Genomic DNA, 26,445 nt, shown 5'->3' with positions numbered 1-26,445 from the left:
CATTTTTAGCAATGCATTCAAAGATCTTTTTCTTTGTTTCTTCTTTTTATCACAGTGGTGTTTTTGGTGGAGTCTCTTATCAAAGTATTCTGCAGGCAATGGTTCTGTTTAAAATTCCATGCCCTATTCTCTAAAGGCAGCACTTTGTGATGCTTGGCTGCATTTCTGCCTATTTATTCCCCTCCTGCTTAGAATATACTATGCAAGATGCTGCTGTATGAATAAAACACCACTTTAGCAATCCAGGGTATCTCTTCAGAGAGTAATTTGAAGTGAGATACAGATGTGCAGGAAATGAATGACAAAGGGGAAAAAAAAAAGAGAAAAACTCAGTGGTGCGATCAGAGGTTCTGGAAACTGCAGCCATGACAGATGAAAAGGCAGGAGTAAACTACTGTTGTATCAGTAAGCTGGAGCTGCATCTAAAAACACAAAAAACAGCAACCACAAACCACGAAGATCAGAGGAGCAGTTATTGTATCAGGATTAGATGTTCTATACAAAATGCAGTAAGATACATGTTAATGTCTATAAGACACATAACTGAAATTCAAGAAAATTTCATGCTGTAGAGGTGCACCAAAACTATGGTTTGTAACCACTGTACTTAATGTTTTATGGAAATTGCCATGACCATTTGACATTGCTCACTTTTTAGCCACTGTGTAATCCTATTCTAAATCATAGGGGAGATAGTCCCTCCCACTCCCATAGTGCTGGGAATGAGTGGTGATGGTAGACCAGCAGGCAGTGTCCTTCTCTGTAAACTAGAATTTGGTCATTAAAGATATCACTGCTCATGAGAATAAGGATGTTAGCCTTGTTGTGCTAGATTAATTTCACTCTGGGCTTGCTCAATAATTTCTCTAAAAACCCAAATTTCCCCCTTAATCAGTTGGTGATATAATTTCTTGCTTTTCCACCTGATCTGCTGTGTAGTGTGGCTGCTGTGTGTCACCCAGGTGAGTGATGTACTTCAGTTCCGAAAGAAGTCCCCACTCTTTAATTATAAATGCTCACTGGAATCTTTCAAGATTTAGAGCACTACACAAATGCAAAGATGTATTATACAGTATGTGTCGATCAACCATTAGATGTGAATAACTACATCCGGGATCCGTATCAAGCAGCCATTTTCAGAGAGCCATTCATTCCCACTGCGGATTGCAACATTGACACCACTCCATCGTGGGCAGCCACACTCACACAAGCTCAAGGAGGTAATTTAAAGACACCAATTACTATATCTTAACCTGAAAACCAATGTGGACAAGGGGAGAACACGTCAGTTACACACAGAAGGGGCCACATGAGCTCTAAGGCAGCAGTAAAAACTACCATACTACTGTGACGCCAGCAATAACCATCAGTCATCCCAAAATTTGAGCTGTTTCGAAATTTAACCTTTCATCTTCATACCCCCCAAAAATAGAATTAATTTCAACCTTCTCTCTTTCATTCTAAAAGCACATTGCAAGAGTAGATTTATGTCTGTGTTAGTTAGCATACGGTTTTTTATGCCGTTTGCATTTTTTTCTGACAATTATTTCAAGAAAATTGGGGCTGTGAACTTGATTTCCTGTCCAGAGTAAATGGCTAAAATTCCAGTTTTATTGGCACCTTTACTCCAGAGAAATTAAAATGCTTTAATTTTGAAAGGTTTCCAAGTGGCGGTCAGAGACAGATTGATGAGATAGCAGCGTTCATGTGGTTTATGTTTCTTCACATGAAAGTTTGTTTCCTAATATGACTCTGATGGTGTAACAATGAGCATGCTTTGCTTTTCAGGCTGTGAATGCAAATTGCATTACAAATATATACACTCAGATCAATATTGTTAATGAACATTTTGCTCAGTTACATCTGTAGGACTTTAATCATATTGCTGTGAATGTGTCAGCAATATATTATTAAAAGTATGTGTTCTTCTAACTGAACAGGATTCATTTACCCTTTTATTGCCTTGAGCAAGATCATTCAAATGTTAAAGAAAAACGAACCTACCTAATGTGTTATTTGAGTAATTACTGTATGTGTGTTATTATAACTGTCTCTTTCAGCCTAAATCAAAAAGTCCAATCTTGCATCAGGTCACTTGTATAGGTTTCTGAAGACTTGAAGACTTACAGTGATGCTTGACACTACTTCAGTCATATACGGAACAGACATTTTATTCAGTATTGTTAAAAAAACGCATCCCTAGAGTTATCGATTTTTTTCACCTTGACTGCGTCTTCTGCCATATCACTCCATACTGCAGTGGCAGCATTTTCACCTGTGAATATGTTCAAGTGAGTTGGTGATGCGCATGCACATCTGCAAGGAAGGTCTGACAGATTCAGATGCAGGATGTGCTTGGAACAAATACACCTACAGAGAAGGAGCAGGGTAAAACACAACTGCAGACTGAAAAAGTGAAATTAACCAATAAATGGAAAGTCTCCCAATGGCATCTCTCCATGAAAAGTATTTTGGCATGCTTTTCTTCCTCATCTGTAGATGATGGCAACTCTTGCATTGTGGTATTAATAATAACTGGATCTACAAAAAGGGAGGGTTTAGAAAGAATAAATGAAATATTATATAGGTTAGGATTAGCCAAACATAAATAAATCTCAGCTTGTTTTAAAGAAATAGAAATTCACCATACTGTATATGACCTATGTGTAAATCTTCCCCAATGCTCTATGTTTTATGTTGAAGTGCAGAAATAGGAGCTATGGAATTGCACATAGCATAGAAAAACAAATGGTGTTGAAGTAATACTCGCTTTGAATTAATTTATAATAGATTGCCATACTGTGTAAAACTCATACTGTATAAAATCATAATAACTGGGATGATAGGACAACAACTATTTACTGTTTAACTTGGTCCTTAATTCTACTGTACATTTATACTTTTTTTAAAGATTTGAGCAATGCCTAAAATTCATTCATTATTCTTCAATGGTTGAACGGTTTGTTTTTCATATCTAATGTTTTTTATGAGAATATAATGTTGAAAGTTTATACATCTGTATACAGTATTATGATTGTCACCTGCATTAGTATTGATTCTTTTACCCATTGTGGAACACCTAGTGGTAAATCAATAAGCATCCAGTAAAGTTAACAGTTTTCCCCTCTTGAAAAATTTCTCCAATGAAAAAACTTGAAAAGTTTTTCTCCAATCTGACGGCTATCTATAGCTCCCTCCTCCGCCCCTCCTTGATTAAATATTAATCAAGGTAATGACAATATTGGCTCCACTACTCCTGAACTGAATAAACAGAGACTATTCGGCTCTGTGTTGAAACTGTCATTTTCTTTCTTTTTCTTATCGTCACGAGAAATGATTTCTTGCCACACAGATTCAATAGGAAGACTATAATAGCAGTGCCTTTCAGGAATGGAAAAAAAAACTTAATTATTTGTTTCAGTGGGTGTTATTGGAAGTAACACCTTTCCATGTATCCTTCTTTTTGGAAAGGGATGGAATTTCGGTCCAAAATCGATCCAGAAAAGTGTTTTTTACAACAGATCATGACATCCACTGCAGGTACACCTACAAATGAGAAAGAAGACAAGGTAGAGAGAAGATGACAAATTGTGCTACCCTCTGTTCAAATCACCCAGGACACAAATGGGGCTTTAAGTGTTGTTTTAACCATTTCAAATACAGTATATATATAAAGTATTAGCACAACAGGAGCAGAACTGAAAAATAAAAATGACTTTTCTAACAGCATATGTTCCACAAGCAAATAAACAGCTGTCAACATTGTAGATGAAAAATTAATAATTGCTGTTTCACAACGCCATGAGTTACATCTCAAAGGTCATCTCTATTACAGTGGAGAACACCTGGAACTACATTTCTATTTGGCTGCCAGGATATGTTTCCAGCAGTATATGTAATTTTCTCATTAAAGGTTGAAGTAAAATATTGATCTTTGTTCTGGATATGGACATTACATCCTTAGCTATAATTATTAGTTTGGGGTTATAAAATCTCATCTAGAAAGGAGAAAAAAAGATAGTCCTTTCAGTGAGCTGTTTTTTTTATTTTAAAATCAGTTTCTAAATTTTAATGTACAAATACAAAGTAGGAACATGATTTACTCCATTTCTTACTGGAACGGAAATTTGAGAATTTGATCCGTTCATTAGAAGCATGTCTATTGTATATACAACACATGCATCAGTGCCAGTGATTGTGCAATCACTCTCCTTATTTAGCTGAACAATTAATGAAATGGGTAGCACAGCACTCTGTTGTTCAGAGTTGCTGCCTCACATTAGGTGCCCTGTTTTCAGTTCCAGTCTGGTGTGCCATCAGCATGGGGTTTGTTCCCCTGCTCTGAAGTGTTTTCTCCAGGTGCTCTGGTTTCCTTTCACTTTCCAGCAGTGTCCTGGCTAAGCTAATTGGTGCCAGTTGTCTCACTGCTCTTGCATGTGTTGTTGCCCTTGTGACAAACTGGCGTCCCATTCGGTTTGCAGTGAACCAGACATTAAGGCTTTAGAATAGTGCCTAGATCCCCATGTACAGTGCATACAGTCGTTAAGGTAAAGGCCTGATTGTGCTTAAAGCATGTTGTTGAGAATTTTCACTTAACTCATGCTACAATATCTGCATTATACGTTTATAAATGCATCATCTTCATCTCTCGAGGAGTAATGTTTGACCATAATACAGCCTTCCTTAGTCTTAAGAGGGAAGAGGAGTGTTTTAAGACTGACAGAACTAGAACCTTCAACAGCCATTCTGGCTTTCAGTTTTCTAGATAGTCTTACTATCCACTGCTTACATTCTGTCATACTGTATACTGTAATTATGGTCAATTCAATATTGTGCATTCTTTGATAAACTTACATGTATAAATTATTAAAATTAAAGGAAACAAAAGAATTGAAATGGCTCAGGGCTTACAGTAGAATCATTTTGCTTTTATCTTTATGTAAATGGAATGGTCATTTTTAAGATTTTTTTTCCAATATAGTTTTTATCTTACAGAACCGATATTCAGTAGACCTGGTTTGCATTGTGATTTGACCAGCTTGCCATGCGAACAGTTTATCATTGCCGCACATGAAAAACACTTGTGCTCGGGGTCAGGCAAAGTCAAGGTGTTCTGCAGAGGATCTATAAGCACATGCTGCTGGAAGTGACCTGTGACCTGCCAAAATGGCACACTATTGAGACACAATGCCCTCCGCAGCAGATAAATGCTGATGCAGTTAGTTTGTGATTTTTTTATGGGTGAAATGGGGAAATAAAATTGAACTGAAATAAATAACTCAAGAGGATGTCATCTCCAATGAAAATCCCCGCATTCCATTTTTTTTCTTTATTCCCTTCACGAAGCACCCAGGGATCTCCATCATGGGAGAGATTTAGTAAACTTTCAGTACGTGGCAGGTTTCCAAAAACTGCAGGGAAAACATTTTCCCATTTCATGCCATCCACTTTGTTATTATTCTTGTTATTATTTTTATCCCCCTGAGCCATTGCATGTTGCATCACAATTATCAAAGCATTCTCCCTCAGTTAAAGTACTCTAGACTCGTGCTTTCCCTCTGACATTAAATGCAATGTTTGACATTCAAAATAGCACAGAATGCCATAAAAGATATCATTGTGCACTGTGCAAGGGCGAATACAGATGCTCACACAGAATTCTGATAGTCAAATCTTGGGTACAAGACTGTTGTTTTGGGAAAACCGGAAAGTTCGGCTCTGTTTGAGGGCATTTATTTTTATGTAGAAAAGGCTCGTTAATGCATCTTTTCTTTTTGTAACATTGTCATTATTTGCTGACAAGCAGTACATGATCATCGCAAAATTGGAAACACTTTTCTTAAAATTCTGAGGTGTTTTATACTGTAGGACGCTAGGACAGCACTAATGCAATGAGGCTGCACATCTGCAAGGTGTTTAAATTGCTTTGGAGAGATAAGAAGCTGAGGCTGAAGAATTTCTGCCTTTAATTCCTTTAGGGAAGTTGGGGATGAAAGTCTATAGTTAAATCTGGTCTCCAGAATTGCCCAGAGAGGCTCATTAGAGTTCAGTTCTGCAGGCTGTGAAGCACAGGGTTGGATTTGACAGATTCCTTAAATTAGAAAAACATTGTTTGTCTTGGTCGGATCAAGTGGATCAGCTTGATGCCACTGCAGTGTTTTATTTTAGTGCAGTTGACTAATGCATGCTTTTTTAGAGTACAATAGACAACAAGATACTTTCACAATCTGCAAAACTGTGAGTCAGTATTCGTATTTAGCTTTGTAATTAAATACAATTTAGCCAGTGTCTTGACTGTGTGGAGGCGCCCTCATTCTAAAGCCATCTATTATCATTCAGAGAAAATCTTTTCATGTAGACTAATTATGCATGAACTTTATTTTGTACATCTTGGTCCCAACATAGAGCTTCTTAAACTTTGAGGAGAGGGCCACGTCTTGTACTGTACATGTCTTTTGAAGTCAAAATATAAATCTAATTTATCGAAGGTTTTTTTAAAAATAGTAGCATTAAAACTATGCTGTCTAATGCATTTCAATAAGTAACCCATTTTTGTGAATTATTAAAAGAATAGAGTTTAAAATACAGTTGGGAATATAAGAATGCTTTTTACAGTATGTTATAATGATACTTCTAACAATAAAGTAATGCTGAAACCTTACATGTAACAAAAGCAGCATTTCCCAGTGCTTACTTCTTTTTAACCTCTTAAACAACAATCTACAACAGTAATAAATTATTCCATTGAATTCACTGACAAAGAAACTCATTAAAATGTATTTTATTAAAATGCACCGCAAAATTTAAATGATCTCCAGTACTCTTCATCTAAAAGACTTAAAAAGATGTAATATTTACATAAATGTTATAGACTGTATGCTTCAAAGATGTTAAAAGTATGTTTCTTTAACCTGTGGAAGCATTTGCAATTTTAAGCTGCTGCAAAGAAAAAAAAGAAAATTGGATTTGACTATATCCCAATCCTTAAAGAGTCTTCATGAAACATGTTTCACTTTTTTGATCAAAGAAGTAATTGCTGAGGAGTTTTTAGAATTTTGCTCCACCAATTTCAGCAGAGGCCCCAGTGTCACTCAAAGAAAATGGCAATGAAAGGCACCCTCAATCTGCCTTTAAAGCAGAAGTGTTCAGCAAGCGTTCACCTCCCTGTCAGCAGTCATGGTCCTACATGCCAACGATCAACAGCAAAAGCTCTGTTACACTGTAAAGGGATGAGAGACATAAGCTTAAATGGAGTAGATTTAATGCACATCGCACTTTTTAATATGAAAATCCAAAACAATGACATATTGATGCAAATACTTCTGCAATATAGTAATATTCCATGAACATGCATATCTTGACTTTTGGTGTGGGAATTGTACAATATGTGGGCCAGGCTGACTAAAGAGGGGACTGTAGTTATAACCAGTTTGCAACCATTCTTCTTCCAATTACCTGTAAATAGCCACACCAGGGGTGTTGAACGTTAAAGGTTAAAACAAAATAAATGTATATTATTTCTTCTTGATTTATTTGTGCCATACAGCAGAGAAACCTCTATATTCTTTCAACCATCCATTTTCAGTAACCTATTAGTCCAATATAGGGTCATGGTGGGGTGTAGCCAGAGAAGACACTGGCTGCAAGACAGGGTACACCCTGGAGTGGACACCAGTCCATCACCGAATAGCTGTCTGATTTTAAAAAAAATATTTACCATCACAGTGCAAATCTGATCATTCTTATGATCTTTTTGGACATTTTCAAGCTGAGCTCCAGTTTGTTGCTCTCCGGCCTACACTACATGATCTCTGTACCACTGGTGCACTTGCAATAACTGTCTTAAGTGCCTTAATTACCCTCTAAACTAAAATATTTCAGATTAAATGTTTTAGTTTTTTAATAGCTCAAATTGCTATCATCTTCACGTCAAATATTTTAATTTTGTTCTTTAAATGAAACAATGTCCTTTTTACTATAAAACTCTGTCAGTCCAGATGGTGTAAGTTAAAGTTTGTCATTAGGACATTAGTTGAGAAGCTAGGAGGTCTCTGGGGAGCAGTGTGAGATTAATGAATAAGACTGCAGTTCTCAACCTGTTTCTTCCTTCCTATGTGTTGACTAATTGTTCAATCGCATCTGTTACTGTAAAAAATGTTTTTCCATGTGTGGTTCATCAAAGTTACCCTATTTGAGATTATTTTATTTAAAATACTAAATACTAAATGAAATACCTGTCAGCCATACAATAAACTGTCAGATCTCTTTTCGGATCTCATTAAATAACGCCATGTTTTTTTGATAAAATGAGTTACAACACACAGGCTGAATCTTCACCATTTCAGTTACAGAAAATATCATGAACATCATGAAAGAGAGAGTCAATCTGCATATTCAAGTTGAAATGGCTTGTCAATGCAGAACTCCATTCGCTCCAGTCCTTTAGGGTCTCATGAACAAAGTCTTTGTTGCATCTCAAATCCTGTGAATTATTTTTCTCACTCCTTGTGAACATTGTGAACATCAGTCTGAACTTCATAAAGCTGTCAGAGACCGAGGCAAGATGATGTTTTACAAGCCTGCACTGTACAAAATATAAACCATTTTAAAGGATTGGAGCCTCCAAAAATGAAGAAGCAAATTTTAACTGATGCCAAATAGGCTTAAAGTACAAAAGGCTCAGTAGGTCATTTTAAATTCAATATATCATGTCAACTTTCACAGCCATCTATATCATCATTGTTAAAAACGTTTCATCCTGAATTTGGTGCGATGACTATGCAGTATAATGGTGAACATTTTGCCTGTGTTTTCAGGAACTAAACATTTTTTGGTAACACCAGAGAGAGGAACCTGATTGTAGAAAGATTGAAATATACTGTATGCTTCACTTGCATTAATTGCTCCATAAATCAGTTAATGTCCTTATTGATTTGGAGAAATCTAAACTAATGTTAGAAAACACACTGCAGAGAACTCTGCGATTGGACAACAAAAACCAAATTAAAAGTAACAATGTGAAACCTATGATTAAGCCTTCTGAGAACTTTGGTTTCAAGTAAGGAGATGCCTTTCAAACTAATTAGCCACTACTGTACATTGTGCTTTCAGTTTTCTTGGGGTTCTGATGCAAATACTGTACCTCTCACAGCAGCACCAAAGGTGGCTAAGCAATGATTTCTCAACAACATTGGCACTAACCGAACAATAGAAATGGAAAACCGAGCTTGGATCAATTGCACTAAAGCAAACGGGTTACATTTTATAGTAATAAATGCTTGATAATGGAAGATCTGTGTCAGATGGATGAAGAAGGAAATTAAAATAAAGATAAATTAGCCCAGGAGGTTTTATTGTCATTCATTGAGGTTTTCAGCATACTGATAATCTCTGCACATTCTTCAAAAATATCCGGATTGAATTTTCAGGGCCAAATGTTTGCACAATATTTCAATTTCTTGTAGCTTTACTTTTTATATTAAATCCACGGTTGTAATGGATTACATTTATTGAAAACAAATTAGGAGCCTTGATCAATTTTGCAGTGTCATTAGAATAGAAAGTCAAAGGTAGTTATTTTCAGAAACTCTAATGTAAACTGACCAATGGATATAAATGTGACGTCCCTGCTTAGAAATGTAAAAGCAAAACGATAAGGTCAATGTTTTCAATAATAGGAAAAGCAATATCATATTCAATGCCACATTATTTATTATGCATGTGGTTGTTTTTATAATACAATATATATGTGGCAACTTCTTTTTTTTCTCAGTGAAAATTATAATTATGCTCACTAGCCATAAAGGGAAAGCAGGCCCTTTACCAAGAGGTGCCATAAAGTGACAGACTATTGAAACTGAAGTACTTCTAACACCTCAATAGTAAGAGCCTTCTTTTTCACCCAGACCATTCTTTATAATACTGTGACATCATGCATTATAAAGTGCCTCGTGCACAACACGTCTCAGACCGTTGTACTGTACATTGGAGGAAGAGATTAATCCATCCATCCATTTTCTAACTGTTCCTTCCAATTGAGGGTCGTGAGGCAGACAGGGCCTATCCCTGCAAGCAGCGGGTGAAAGCCAGAGTACACCCTGAACGGGATGCCGGTCCATCGCAGGATAGACACACACACTCACATGCAGGGCCAGTTTTCCCAGAAGCCAGTTAATCTACCCATGTGTTATTGGACTGTGTAAGATTGATATAGGTGTAAATGTCATAATTAAAAGCCGAATGGAACAAAAAAAGGTTTCAGGCTGTTTCCTAAAAGTTGACAGGATAATAAAACTCCTCATACTGTATATACTGGAAGAAATGTCCTATGTTTTGTGGCCAAAACTAAAATCCCAGACAAAGGAGGGCAGCGTTAGCGGAGCAAAATACTGTGTCTGGGACAAAAGCCTATACTGTATGAGATCAGAAGGGGATGGAGGAGCAAGGCAATGTAAAGTGCAATACAGGGAACCAGACCAGTGAATATTGGACCAAATAGGTCACCAAGGATTATGCAGATTACATGCTGAAAACATAGACGGATGGAAAATCCGTGACTTTGGCTGCTGAGCCTACGTCAGTTATGAGGGAGAGAGAGGAAGGGTGCAGAGATAGCAAAGAAGAACAAAAGAAAGTGCAGGTGGGAAAGAGTCTCCAAACCTAATGGAAACACTTTGAACGCAGCTGCAGAAAGGTTGACTCAATAGGCAAAGAGAGCTCTATGTCAGCAGCATACGTGTGGAAACTAATTTCAGTATTCCTAATTAGAGAGGCACAGGTGTAAATCAGAAAAAGGACAGAGCCCAAAACTGAACCTTGCTGAACTCCAGTATGAAGCCTCACAAAATTTAATAAACTGCCGTAATAAACTGCGAAATATAATAAACTGTTTTAAAACGGAGCCAGAAAAATAAACTTAGCTAGTTTAACATGCTAGCAAAATGTCTTAATCATCGGTGCCAAAGGGTGCTTCTAAATCCAGCACAGCTGCATGTCTACTCACTGTTAATTATTTTGCATATTATTTCATTATTTAACACATGTACTGGAGTTATCTTGGTGCTCTGCAAAAGTCTGAACAAAAAGCTTCTGAACCTGCTTGCGATTTCAGGTATTTCTACAGTACTAGTGCCCGTGTGCAAACCATCTTTGGTCTTCTTCCTCACTGACTCCTCATACAGGAGTCTTCCTCCTGCTCTGCTGTAACCTTTCATCTTGCACTTTGAAGAAACTGTTGTCAGCAGGTTTAATTGGTGAAACTTTCTTGTCCATTTTCACCACTTGATCAAACCTTCTATTGTTACAAGGGCATTTATTTTAAAAACTGTTGACATTATAGGCCAATGTGTTTTTGTCATTTGCCTCATTATGCTATTATGCTATAATATTATGCTACTAATTTCCTTTTGAAGAAGGTCACAAGCTGTTTTTGAAAAACATTTTCTTTTCTTTTATTTTACAGATACGGAGGTTGTTTTCAGAGACAGGGATGGTCATGTCATCAAATTGGATGCAGCAACAAATGACAATATGACTTTACTGGAAAGTAGTACCTTTGTAAGTATAACTATTGATTTTTACTGGTTTACTTTGTTTTAAAGTTCTGTTGCTGTTTTGTTGTACTGTATAACGTCAATAAATTGTCTTAATCTATTGTGCTCAGTTAGCTAAGATTCAGATTCACCTACATTGTATTGATTGCATTGTCTGAGAACTGTTTTAGATGTAATTTGTCACATACTGTAAGTAAGGGGTGGATATAAATTAATAGACATAAGAACTAGATTAATTAAACTTTGATTAGTGAAGCTCGGCAACATGTTAGTTTCTGCAATTATTGTGGTGTGATTTACAGGAAGTCAGTTCCCCATCTGAGTAGCTTGACAAAGGTCCAGCTCTTTTAATAAGTCTATTGGCTATTTTTGCAGATTAGAGATGGAAGAATTTTTGATAAAATTCAGTCATGTGCTCTAGAAGATTAATAAACCTGCAGCATAGCTTCAACTAAATTAATCTTCAGCTTTTGATCTTTTCACCTTAGAATGAGTGAGTAGCTTGGTTTATCAGGAACTGTCTAGACCTATCAAGCAGCCTGCAGCACGAAAGTGAATTGTGAGTCATGCTGAAAGACACGACCCAGAATGTTTTTTTTTATTTAAAAAAATATTTATATATACGGTATACTGTATACAGTACAGCATGTTTAGAAATGTACCAAAAAAACATAAATGCTCTGAAAAAGATCTCCCTTTCTTAGCAAAACTATTGGAACTACCTCCTTTCTCCAGAGCTGCAATCATGACCTATCTTGAGCTCTCTGCAGTCATCAATATTTATAAATTGTTACACTGTGAACACAATGATCTATCTTTGTCATGCTGGACTCAAACTTTTGGAAAGAGTAATTATAACAGAGGTCAAATTGTTCAGAAACATGCAAATATTAGCAGATATTAGTAACTCCCTGCAAAACGTAATTTGCTGCACAGAGAAAAATAAACTGTAGAGCTTAATAAACAGAGGACTGAATAATTCTGTAAAATATTGTATGAGAGTTCAGAGGGCTTTTGGTACTTAAAAATAGTGCTTCTAGCAGGAGAAGGGGTCTTGTCACCTGGAACAGCCTGTTCACTACATTGCTGTAAACAATGAGAGCTGAAGGCAAATGCCAATACAACACTTACAGTATATATTGCAGGGTATATTATATACCATTTTAGACTATTGCTTCTAATCCTACGTTTCTTAGGTTTTTAAACTACAATCATGTGATTTGAGGTATGAAAGAGTTAAATAATTGTAATAAAACAAAAACAAACTTTATAATTACATATAAAGGAAAAAAGTGTTTGCTTTTATATGGTGTGTGCTGTATTTTTACATACTTCTAAAGTAGGTGCTTCAGAAATTGACTTCCCATGACAGTACAATATTAAAGATGCTGTTTGTCAATAAATACAAGTTTCCTGTAACAACACTACCATGTAGTTACAAGGTAGTGTCTACATAAATTGGTTATTCTAAAGTTATAATCAAAAATCAATATAACAATGTTTTTTTTTAAGAAAAGAGAAAATAATTTAATAGAGATTAAGAAACCTGGTCACAATTGTCATTCACAAGCTAAACATTACCACCAGTTTCTCATTCTCAGCTGACACCGCATCATACTATATATTTTAAGCAATTTTAAAACTCTGTAATGTTTTTTTCTTCTTCACACAAAGATGGTAATCAGAAAAATCTACATTTTCCCAATATTGCTTCAGGTCTTCTAGACCCAGTATTACAGTTTGTACATAAACCTCAAGACTTGGAAAACATTAAACAAAAAGTAATTAACTAAACATTCTTCTTATTTTAAATGTAACATTAATTAGAATGGATTGATCTTGAAGTTTTAAGGAGAGAAACAACAAATATTTTCTGTGTATATTTATCTTAATTTTATTTATAGTAAAGTTTACCCCCTTTCATTTTTCACTCCAAGTCAGATCCATGGGTTTTTCTAAAAGCAATAGTAATTGCAAAAGATTTTTTGTCTTGGTCTAGGGAAACAGATTTTCTTTATCAAAACGCCTTTGATTTTTTGAAAACTGTATCAGACAGGCTTTTACAGCAGTGGGCTGAAGATTATATTGCCCATCACACTGAAGTCTCATAGAAATGGAAAGTAATTTAGTGGTTTTCTGTTTTTTTTAGCTATAATGTTAGACTTTTTGATTAAATGTTCAGTCGGTATGGTCCTTGGGCCCCAGCGACTTTGCTGTTGTGAGCCTATTTTGACAGATCCTGTTAGCGCACATTTTCATGTTTTTAAATGGTAACAATCAGTGCTAGAACATGTGTACTGTACCTGTACCTTACAGCTCTGTGACTGCCTATAGTTACCTACATACTGTATACCTATAGTATTCTGCTACCCTAACTCGAAATTGTCTGAGGTTAGACTAAAACCATACAGGTGTGAAATCCTGTATTAACTTACAGGACCAATGCGAAGTGTTTGTATAAATCTGTGTGTTGGTGTGTGGTTTTCGGTAAATGTCACTATACTGTATGTGAAGCTGCCCTGTAGGCCTCTGCCTCTCAGCCAGAGCGGAACAAAGCCAAGCTTCCCTGACAGACAGAGACCCATTGTGCTGAATCCTGACCTCACTTCTTCACATTGCAGGAAAATGGAAATATTATGCAAAAAAAGGTTTATATTCAGGTTTCCAATTAAACTAATCTTATCTGTGTGTTTCTTATGATTGTATGTGTTTACATGCATTTGCTTGTACATAAACCTTAGTATAAGTGAGGTCCTGTGTTTATTGTATACTGTTGACACATGCAACACACTTCTGAAGTTTACCATGCCTCCACCTACAGTACATGCAACAGAAAGCAGTGGAACAGTAAAGATCATGAAAGCGGCAAAAATTACAAAAAATTAAAAAAAAAATTATGCTTTTGAATTACATTTAGTAATATTGCTGATTCATTTTTTGAAAGGGTGCATGTTCCTGATGGTTGTTTTTTTTCATTCTTTTAGGTCACTTTCAAAGCTGCAAAATATTCAGTGTCCCCAGACTTGAGGTTCGTTCTTCTTGCGTATGATGTAAAACAGGTGAGTTCCCCATCACCTGCAAGGCAGTCGTCTTTGATCTTTAGTCGTATTCCACTATTTCCACGTGATTGGTTATTTTTAGGGCACATGAACTTCAGTGATGATTTTCTATTTTAAGCTTCATTGGTCTGCTAACAGGGAGCCCCCAAATGACGTATCACTGACACTGAGCCCTAAAATACAGTGTTTGTTCTACCAGAGAGCTGAAGTGCAATGTGATGTCAGACAGGGCTTTTTACCTCCCTCTCCTCAGTAATGACTGTATAAAGAGCATCAACCCCATCTCCCAAGCACTTCCTGAAAGGACATGCTTGTGCGTTAACATGCCATGAGCTAAGGAAGAATGAAGCAGTGGTGAATCTCTGGTTCAAACTCACATGCAGGCTCAAGCCAGGCTAAGTTTTGCGGACTCATGAAATAGGCTTCTCAGAAGCATGAGAGGGAAAGTGATTAGCGAGCTGTGTGAATGTAGAGCTGAGACTGACTGCTACAGTAAGTCCATTTAACGGGCCTGTGTGAAGTCAAGTACAGTACAGAAGGACAGGTTTCAGTACAACAACTATCCTTAGCCTTTTCTTATCTTAAAAACATGCTATTTAAAGATCTTCCCTTTAAGCCATACCTAAAGCAGGATAAATGGAAAATCATCTAAGTAATCATCTAAGTGCCGTGCTTTCCAATAAAAATGTTATTTGCTGTATTTGAAGTAATTTCAGCATGGTGCCTGTATGGGTACTGCTGATGTTTTTTGTTCTTTCCGACCTATTTAAAAACCTTGCAAAGCAGGGGATAAACAGTGAATAATACAATACAGTGCTACGTGATTGAATATCCCCAAGACATTGAGTGTGCCTTAAGGCAAACTTCTTAAAAATGCTGTTAAGTCAAGCGAGGAAAACAATATTCATCTTTTACTGTTCATCTAAATATATTGCAGAGATGCAACTACGGTATATTGTGGTCCATAGATCAGCTTGAACAATGTGATCAGTTCATCTTTAGGAAAAAGGCTTCATGGGCTCATGATTTAAATAATAGTGTTTGTACCTCCAGCTGAGTCTGCTTTTGTAAAGGACTCCTGCAGCTGTTGATGCATAATATTCAGTGTATGTAATAAAGATAATACACCTGTTGTCAGATTTTTTTAAAATTGCCAAGGGAGGAGTATTGATCTTCTGTCCAACATTATACTGTCAAAACATGACTAGTGCAGACTTTCACAGTTGGCTCTGCTTTGAGTACTGCCTTTTGAACAGGTTTAATAGTATCATACACTGAACAATGCTGCAATTAGTACAGATTAGAACTGATGTTATCAATGAATACACCTTATTGATTTTATTTGCACAGTTAAGACTATTATTATTAAAAACAATTTGCTGGCTTGCACATAGTGGCTGTAAGAGGAGGCTGAGAACAGCAGGCGGTTAAGTATTAGGAAAATGTTTTTTACACTGCAAAAATAAAACTTATTGTCTTAAGTATACTACAGTAAACCAACACTTGTTTTTCAATGTGTCTTTATACTTTTTATTGTAATATCAAATTGTTCCAATAAAACAGGTCAGAAATTTTATCTCATAACTAATTTCTTTCATCTGATTTTATGCTTACAGCATGCATACTGTAATTAAATGTGTTGTTGTTTCAGCGCAATTAACAGTGCCCGCTATGCATAACAGAGCATAAATCTGCATGATAATTAGCTATACAGCTGGGTGTTGAAATAACAATTGGAAAAAAAAATCTTTCTCTCTTCACAATTAATGATGCATTTGGGATCATCATAAGTGCAATGACCTTTTTCTTATTAAATGTGTAGAATAGGTCCTACTTTATGGCCTAAGATTATAAAATACGTCATTCAGCTGTTCATTTTAATCCCTTCATAGCATTATCTCTAAAGCAATTGTCTTTTTGGTCAAACATTTCCCTTGCTAGTTCAACCAAAATTATATATATATATTAATGTAACACCTACAGTATAGTGATTACGATAAAAAAGTGAGGTCAATGGTTTTATCATCAGTCTTCTCTGATATCTGGAATAATTCAGTCTACACTCACTGTTGTTTGTTTGCATGCAATCAGACAAACAGTAAAATCCTGCATTTTGAATAAAAGTTCCATGCCATGTAAATAGGCTATTCTGATTTTATTAAAGTTAAATAATCCCCCTCCTATTTAGAGTTACAAATGTAACACCATTTCATGTTGTCACCTTGTTTGGAACACCAATTAATTGGCACATTTATGCACAGAAATCCCTTAAACTACTGTACCACATACTGTAAGCCTGTGATAAAAAAGATAGCTAGGGCCATTAGCATTTCATTTTTGTGCAGTTTTTTTTATTAATGTGGGTGAATTCAGTTGTGCAGATTTTATATTTCTCAAAAAAATAAGTATTGCTTAAGATGTCTGTTATTTATTTAGCATGGCCAATGTTAAAAAACAGACATATTTACTAATTGTTCAGGTGGGTAGCTGCATCAGCATGTGTAGGCTGCAAAGGAACAAGTAATAAGTTTATTCCATGCTGAAAGAAAATGCAACATTTCGGCCGTGGAGCCTTCTTCAGGTGTCCTTCAGGTGTCAGGTGACATATTTAGTAATTGGTTTTTATTATACTATATGGAGATTCAGTATGGAAACACAGTATTGGAATGCTTGAGTAAAGGTAGTAATCTTTGGATTCTGCACACATTAACATGCATCACGTTTGTATACTTTATTGGTGACTTCATTGGTCCTCTTGCAGAAACCCGCTTGTCATTCCTGGCATAGAGCTGTAGAGGAAAGTAGTGTGAATCATTGACCCCCTTTTGAAATTTCCAAACGAAACACCTGTATTCCTGCACATACTGTACAGTTGCATTTTGTTCCCAAAACATCTTTCAAATGTCAGACCAGTGGCTTGGGATTGCTTTAATCATGCCAGCCATTAAAAGGTATTTACAACTTCAAGATTGCAAGGGGATTAGACTCTCTTATCTTGTTATCCTGTATTTATGAGAGATTAAGCATGATAATTTTAAGATTTAACTATCATAATCTCTGTATAGCCTGGATATAAATCCTCCAAAATGAGTTCTGTTTCGCTTTCAATAAACATCTTGTAATTCCCTTTAAGATGTTCATTTATATCCAGTATTGCATGATTTGCCGATTCTATTCATGTTCCTGTCATGAAATGATGCTAGCAACTGAAACATGCAAGGTCCAAAAGCATTTTAAAATGAAAACTGGATTACTGTAATGACTTTCAATGGGATATTTTACGTCTGGTCAGACTCTTTTGTATTGTAAAAAGATTAGTTGAAATAAGTTTATTTTGCAATACATATGTACATGCATAATGTACATCCATAATACACTAGTTATGCATAATTAAAATATTTATGATGAAGGTGGAAGATTGTGTACTTTTGTCCAACTGAACAATCTTGCTTTTATAAAATATATTTGAATGTTTAATGATTAACGTGCTGTTTAATTTTTAATTTAGTTTAAATTTATTATAAGTCTAAAAGTTACAACTTAAATTCTTAAGTGGAAAAAGATTGTCCCTCAGCAGTGACCAGGATTCGAAACGGGCGTTTTCTGACGACAGCTCAAATGCTGTATATGAGACGTTAAGCTTTATTAGGTCCACCTGGCGGTTTTACAAGGTGCTTCCGGACACTATTATCATATTTCGATTTGCCTGCGGTATAAAGCGTTTTGACACAGCGTAGTTTACGCTTTTTGAATGGCTCGATCTGTAGCTGGAGACATGGCGAAATGTTCTCTACAATCTATTTCAAATAATTATCTGTCTCACAATTTCAGTATAGAAAATAAATAAGACTAACAGTGACAGTGGACTTTAACATCTTTTCATCATCAGATAGTCTGTCTTTAATGGCTTGTGAATAAAATGAAAATGCAGTGTATCACAACAAAGCTACAGACGTTGAAGCTGTGATGAATCCCATCATTATGAAATAAATTACCTGAATGGGATTCTAAGATGCAACATAACAGTGTGAATTCAAGCACCACAAGAAGAAGAGACAGAATTCATCATTGTTTCCAGTGACCTTTGCTATCATCTGGAAGTAGGAAACAACACAGTCCACTTTCTATAATTTAAAAATACAGTCAAACACCTGGGACTTTTTCTGAAGTGGCATTGTCCTAGACTGTATTTTATACCTGGTAAATGCTCTGGTTTCCTGGTGACAGATATTCCCTAGACAGCCAGAAGTGTGTATTAAGGTCTTGCCAACAGTTCTCTTCATCGATTTTGCTTCTTTGTTTACAAGTGGATCAATAGAAATTGAAGTTGAGAGACAATTAAACCTATTTTGGGAGACCGTCAAACCTTCGGTAAAACAGCAATTGCACTATTCTGTTTATTTTACTGTAGGTTCTTTTTATTATGCCAGTTTTAAATTTATTTTATTTTATTTCAGTTTTATTTTTTGTATTAATTTAGCTTTCTGTCTGTTGAGTTACATGGATATTTATCATATTCTTAGTATTTTGTTTTTAAAGGTACCTGAAAAAGTATCTATCTGGTGAACGGACATTATTCAACTTAAAAACAGCGAGTCATCAACTTTTTCTATATGTTTTTTTTATTGTTCAACAACACTTTGTGAGAAAACAAAGTACAGTTAATAATACTTCCTTCGTTCATGGATTGATGGTATCAGAAGAAAAGAGTTGTTTTGAAGTGTTTGGTTTCTTTTGTATTTTCTTTGCCTGTAAAATAATGTTCAGTTGTTTCAAGGCAAGGATATGAAAAAACAGTGTACAAAAGAATTTGTGTCAAGAAGAAATCAGTAACAGCTTTCCTTTTCAGTTTGTTACTGTAAACCTTTAGTCCAATTGAAAAAAACGCAATGGGAGTACACCTAACATACTGTAGTATAACTCACAAGCTGTATTGTTATATTAAATATCTAGACTGGACAGTGCTTCCAAAAAATAATTATTGCTTCAATTCAACAGACAGGTAACATTCTGTTTTCAAGTTCGCAATTAAAAAGACAATGTCATAATGCTTCCAAGTCTGGGTGTTTTATGGTTGTTTAAGTGGGTTTCTAGTGCCAAGAAGTCTTGAGTGGTACAATAAAAACGGGTAGAGGTGGCTTGTCTCATTTGATAGAGGTGTATTGGATCATCCCCTAAGAAAAGTAATCTGAACCTTTGGAATTTGAAATAAAGCTCTGAATTGGTGAAATGAATTATTTGATACATTACTGAAATATTATCCAGACAACCTGGAAGTGAGCATGAAGATGTTTCAGCTTTCTGAAAAGAAAATGTGAGTTAAGCCTGTGTCAGCTTGGTAGGATCATTCTGTGGTTTGGAAACTTAACAGCTGGTGGAACAAATAATGAACATCTATCCTTCCATTTTAGAAACCACTTTATCCAAAACAGGGTCGTGGGGATAGCTGGGACCTAACTCAGCAAGCAATGGGCACAAAGTGAGATACTGTACGCCCCGGACAGGATGCCAGTCTGTCTCAGGGCACACACAGGCACAGACATGCATACTGTACGCTCTCACAAGCACCACTTTTTACTGAAGCTCATTAACTTACCAGCATGTGTTTGGGCTGTGGGAGGAAGCCAGAGCACCTGGAGGAAACCCACACGAACACAGGGAGAACACAGGGAGAACACAGAGAGTTTATTTGATAGATGTTGGTACAAACATCTCAAACCTACTGCTTGTGGAATACCTCTGTCCATTTAATAATAACAACAACAACAACAACAACAACAACAACAACAATAGTACTAATAATCATCCTTATCATCATCATCATCATAAAATCTAATAAAATGAGATTTCATACAATGTACTGCATATTTTGCTTGCCTTATTTTTGCAGCAGGCTTTTGACTTATGCATTCTTCTTCCGTGGAAGCACACAGGCACAGATCATACTCTCTAAGGTTAAATGATGTAACAGTCACTATATAAATCCACACCCTTAGAGACATTCTGCAATTAGTGCATAAATCTGGAGGCTGGACAATTTATCACACAGACACTGTTTAGAAACAGTGCAAAAGATCTAGGACAGCTATTTTCATTTCTGTGCCACTCCATGTGTGACCAATGTAAAGAAATGTGTTCGGGTTTTTTATTTTCCTGAAGAGGGGTTGGAGTTGCTCATGAGTCATCATTACAACTGAGGGTTGCTCAAACAGGCTCTTTTATGAGGGTTTCTCAGAAAGGCTTTCAGTTGCAAGGAAGCAATATATTCATATCATTTAAGTAGCGATTAGGCTAATGGACTAAGATGGGTTTTCCAAAATGCCTCCTGTATTTATTGTTGCTTTTATTGTAATTGTTTTCTAAATTAATTTATGATGTTTTTAACATAAAGCATTTTGGATGTTTTTTTCTCCTTCAACGGTCAACAAAAAATAAATCTTTATTTATTGGATTTAATAGCAGAATACAATGTACAAAGAGGAACGCTACATGTAACAAGGTGAATGCTTCTTTTAACAGGGGGTGTAGTGTTTTTCCCCCTTTTCCCAGTATCTCCCCCCCCAACATGAGGGCGCCTTCAGCTGCACTTTTAGAATATTATTAAATATCCCCAATGCCTTGCCGCTTCACAGCACTGGGGCCCTGTGTTAAGTACTGGACCTGGGGTGCTATCTGTGTGCGTTGTCCCTGTGTTCGTGTTGCTTTCCTCTAGGTGCTCACGTTTCCTTTCACAGTCAAAAGACATACTCGTAGGTTAATTGGCTTCTGGGAACATTTGCCTTGATGTGAGTGTGTGTGTGTCTGTGTACAGTATGTGCCCTGAAATAGACTGTCCGCAGTGTATCCTGCTTTGTGCCTGTTGCTTGCTGGGACAGTCTCTGGCTCCCCCTGACCCTGAATCTGATAAGGAATTTAGAAAATGGGTGGATGTATCACAGTTTCATTTCAGCATATCTCAAGAATAGTTTTAAGTTCTGTACAGATTTGGAAATATATTTATTTTAAGACATCTGAATTGATTATGAGCAATCACAATGCAGTCCTCACATATTTTCAAACATACCTGAGATCACAAAATCTTCTTGGGAGACATGTTCAAAATATAACATAGAAGTAACACTTTCAGGACACCTTAAACCAGATTAAAACCAAATTTCAATTAAGCCATGAATGTGCTCATCTTTGTCGTTTAGATCATTAAAAGCTGAGCTGGAAGCAAAACCTGCAGATACACTGGATATCCATGCAGCTTTGTCTTAAAATGATTTAAAATATTTCAGCAAGGCTGAAATTTTAGATTTGAGATGCTCATTAGACATGTCAATTAGTATTTGTACTAGTGAATAGAGCTAAATATCTGTTATGGATCCCAAACTGGAATATGCATTTTCTACATTTTTTTTGAAGTATAAAGAGGAATCAAATGCTTAGAATAAATAGAATACCCAGTCACACAATATGACATTTTGCCATTGCTAGTGTTGTGTGTAGGTGTACACTACATGCACTGCCTCTATATTCTTCTCAATCACGGCAGAATCCTTTTGTTACTGTATCGTATATACCTTATTGCAATTAACATTCTCACAGCTTTAAGTACTGTGCCTGCATTGTTTACTTAAGTGATGCTCACATATATTACCCTGGGATCATAGGCCTGTATTTTTGTAATTGGCCTTTTCCTCACAGTTCAGGGTGGATAGGTTGTGTTATTGAATTCATTAGAGTATACAGTAACTGAAATGTGTACAAACACCAAGCTTCTCTGTGGCAGGGTTACATAAATACAGTAAATGAAAAAGAACAATATCAACAGTGTGAGGATTATTGAAGTGTCACTTTACAATGTATTTGGTGCACCACAATCAAGTTTTTGATAATAAATTCAAGCTTCCCGACACTAATTTGTTTTCCCAGAATGCACATGGCAGATGTTGACGATTTCAGATAAAATATCGACTCTTTTCTTACTGGGAATTCATAGCCTGACAACATCAATCAGATCAAAATAATCACATGCAATTGTAATTTTGGTTATTTTACACTGATGGCCTTCCCTGAAGAACCCTAAAATCTGTGAGTACTTTGCAAAGACAATCGGTAATCCTAGTAACATTTGATGTGTTTCAGATCTCACATTTTAAGGTACTGTATGTGATGTGCATCAGTCCAGTGCCTCTTCTCAGCCTTTTGGCTAAGATCAAGTGAACCATCTGTTGTGAATTCACTCATTTTTGAAAACGTATTGGAGACCAACTAAGAACTACATAGCATTTTTACCTTTAAAAAATATCACACCTCACTGCTCAGAGATCCATAGGGATTTTTAATTGCTGAAATTGCATGCTAATATCCATATATACACACACCAAAGATCTAATATTATATCTGTGCCAGAGGCTTAATATTATATCTGTGCTAAATGAAGGGCACTGTTCTGCATAATGAACAGATATGAAACCAAAGTCTATATAATTGCTTGTGCAATTTTTCTTTTAGTAACAGCTCATAACTATGATTTTCTTTCTTAGTCAATGTTTGGAACCAATTAATAGAGTGAGTTTTGTAATTGGGAATGTTCTGTACTTAAACACCATGTTCACTGCCTCTTCGACTGCTGTTTCTGTGCAGCATGTATTAGATGTTGAAGTAATTTTCCAAGTGTAATTGCCCACACATTGTTAATGAATCTGTTTTACATAATTCTTATCAACTAATTTATCCACTTTTCTTCCAGATGAGTTTCTCAGTCTCATTTTGTGTTGTAAATACTGTATAACAAATGTTCTGTGCTGTGAGGTTTCCCATGTCAAAAGCAGTGCCCAAAATATCAGTTACAACCAGCAAACTGTCGCAGCATATTATGGCATATGAAAAATTCTCTGCCGTTTAGATGATAATTGGACAGGTAGTATCTGCGAAAAAATGTACCATTTTGTTTTGGAGTTTTGGTTTGTAAAGATGATAATCTGTTTTTTTTTATATTTCTAGGGACAATGAAGTATGTATTTTTTCACCGAATTTCTTTTGATTCATATTAATATACAGTGCAACACATGTCTGATCATGCAGCATGTTGGTTTTCTGTGTGATACTTTGATTTCACATGCAGCGACGGACTGTTTTGCTACAAAGTCTTTATTCAGTTTTGTTGCTTACTATACATTTTAATTGACATCTAATTATGAAACAAATAAACTTGACCTCCGTATGTAATCCGGGTTACTTTGTGAAATTAACTACTGAATGACACTTCATTGCCAGATTGCAGAAAAATAAAAACAGCAAAGGTCCTTGAACATCTTTTCACTTGTCAGAAAAGACAACAAAGCCTTGAATTCCAAACAGCACAGTATAAAGTAATTCTTAAAGGTAATGAAAAATAGAAATGAAGAATGGATTAAGAAGATTCTAGATGTTCAGCAACTATATTCAACTGCATTATTGATTTCTCAGTAAAGAACATCTTTGTCTGACCTTCTGAGAAGGGAAACTGTCTCCATACTCAGCTGATAATGGGAACAATTGACCAAGATACACAAGGATTATTTTTATTTTTATACCTTGATATGTTTTTGGAGATCTCAGAAATAATGCATATTTCTTTACACCGTGTATCTAAAAACTTGCAAGTTGATCTCATATCCCTATTAGATATCCTAAATGCTCTTAGAAGTTGAAGTAAATGTGGATAGTTCTTTGTGGCACATAAATAGGGGTGAGCCAACGAAGAGACAGGTTCTGGATTATTGTATTCACTGTTTTTCTGGCCAGTGTTGTTTAATGATAACTGGAATTGACTCAAAATACTTGAATTTTGAATGAATGAAGCAATAATTTATTTTTTTAAGTTAATCGGGATGTTTCTAAGTGTATCAACATTCCTTAACCAGCCAAATGGAAGGGTCTTCCATTTGCAGTAGAAGCAAAAGAGCTCCAGAAAAGGCAATAGACAGGATTAACCCAGACAGCCTTGGCAATTTCCCCAGCACTGATAATTTCACCATTCTGTAGACAGTTAGGGCAGTAAGACACATGCTGTACCTGTAGGTCACTAAGAGGTGAGCAGGGAATTAACCCAAAGATATCTAGTAGCATTAGTGACACTCTGGATGCCCGTGTTATAATGATACTTTCAAAATACACACTAAGGGCCCACATAACATGTAGCCATAAGGTTCAGTATGAGCTTAGTGCTCTTTTATTTACAGCAAGGAAAATACAACCAAAACGAAAGCCTAGCTCCTTGTTGAGTTGATAACTACACTTGTTCATGTCCCTCTCCATTACAACCAAGCAGATAATCTGCTTACTTACTGAGGTACAGTCAGGCTGATATTTTCTCAGCTTTAACACCAAATAGCCTCCAGTACCTTTGTCCCTCTGTTTCATACGATTTAACCAAACTACTGAAAGGAGCTGGAAAGGTGTTGGATAGATGAAGAGTTTAGCACAAGCACTCTTCTAACATTCCTTTAAACTTGTAATGCCTTCTGATGTGAAAGGTGAAAGCTGAAAATATGTGAATACAGTCCCAATTCTGGAGGTATTCCAGGTCACATTTACAGTACAAATATCTAAGTCTAACTGACTAGAAAAACCACAATGTTTCTCCAATGGAAGGGTGCTTTTTCTATAGGATGCGCTAACTGCAAGCCAAAGCATTACGTCAGTTTCTATTGAGGGAGTAGAAGGTTCCCAAATAACAACAGTTTTCAAGACTGTACGTCAAACACTTGTCATCCTTCATGCTCTACGTGTAAACAGCCTGCTAGAAAACAAAGGTAAAGAAGGAGAGCATGTTCCTCAATTTAGATGACATCCTGATGGTGATCTCATTCTCAAAATGTGTCAGCCAAATGGGGAATGCAATTCCATTGGTTTTCATTGAACTGTAATGCTGCTTAATAATACAGTATGTCGATCCTGTTGATTGAAACATGTTTCACACAAAATGCAACCAGAATGGTGAACAACAAGAGGGATGTAATACTAAAAACACAAAACAGTAGCCAATATTAAGTTGTTCCAAGGTATCTCAGTCTTAATCATGTCTTAATCATGCAGGGGCAAAACCTGTTACCTCTTATTTTATTAGGTCAACCTTATTCCTATCACTATTCTAGCTTTTCACAAATGGGTCTTGTAGCTTTGAATGAAATGTCAGGTTGCAAGGGCTAGCAAGCAAAATGGCTTTTATTCCAGGATGTATTAAGAACATCTAAACAATCCATATTAGTCTGCAGGCCTTTTGAAATATTTTCTTGACCTTCCATTCATTTCAGAAAAAGGCTAATATTTCAGTAGCTAAACCACACAAAGTCTTTTCATGAAATTCTCCAAACCATAAATTGTTCCTGAATAACATATAATACTTTGAACAGCTTTCTTTAGCTTGTTTGTCTTGATGGAATTAATTCATTGTAAGAGCTCAAAGAATAGCCAGTGATGCACTTACATTAGACCTGAAGCAAATTAATTACATTCTGTAAGTACATACAGTACACACAATTAATTACATTTTATTAAATGAGATTTTTGTAAGTATTGTGTGGTTCTTTTTATATTTCATCTTGACGGTTATTAAATGACCCCTATTCCATTCAGTGCTTACAAATAAAGCTGAAACTTTACAGTTTACAGTTTCTGTACAGTATATTAATGCAGTGTTATAATATATAAATCTAATTTCACTTTTAATTATCAACATGTTTCATGATCTTATTAACTCTTTAAAGTCTTAATAAGACTTTGTCTGACTTACTGTAAATATATTTCTAAATGATGCTTTTACAGTAAAATATTTGCCTTGATAAAATATTTTTTTTGTCAGC

The 26,445-nt window shown here is 35.9% G+C and overlaps 1 protein-coding gene across 2 annotated transcripts in view; it reads left to right on the top strand.

Moving 5' to 3' along the window:
- Nucleotides 1-26,445, top strand: part of dpp10 (dipeptidyl-peptidase 10 (non-functional)) — a 218,702-nt gene that overhangs the window by 151,851 nt on the left and 40,406 nt on the right. For both annotated transcript variants that reach the window (XM_088606022.1, XM_088606023.1), the window contains exons 4-5: nucleotides 11,462-11,556; nucleotides 14,537-14,611. In XM_088606022.1, coding sequence (XP_088462148.1) covers nucleotides 11,462-11,556; nucleotides 14,537-14,611 — 170 coding nt within the window. The remainder of the gene's footprint in view (nucleotides 1-11,461; nucleotides 11,557-14,536; nucleotides 14,612-26,445) is intronic.

This window comes from Lepisosteus platostomus, chromosome 14 (genome assembly GCF_059453375.1).
Source record: "Lepisosteus platostomus isolate fLepPlt1 chromosome 14, fLepPlt1.hap1, whole genome shotgun sequence".
Classification (NCBI taxonomy): domain Eukaryota; kingdom Metazoa; phylum Chordata; class Actinopteri; order Semionotiformes; family Lepisosteidae; genus Lepisosteus; species Lepisosteus platostomus.
This window is presented reverse-complemented; position numbering and strand designations above follow the sequence as displayed.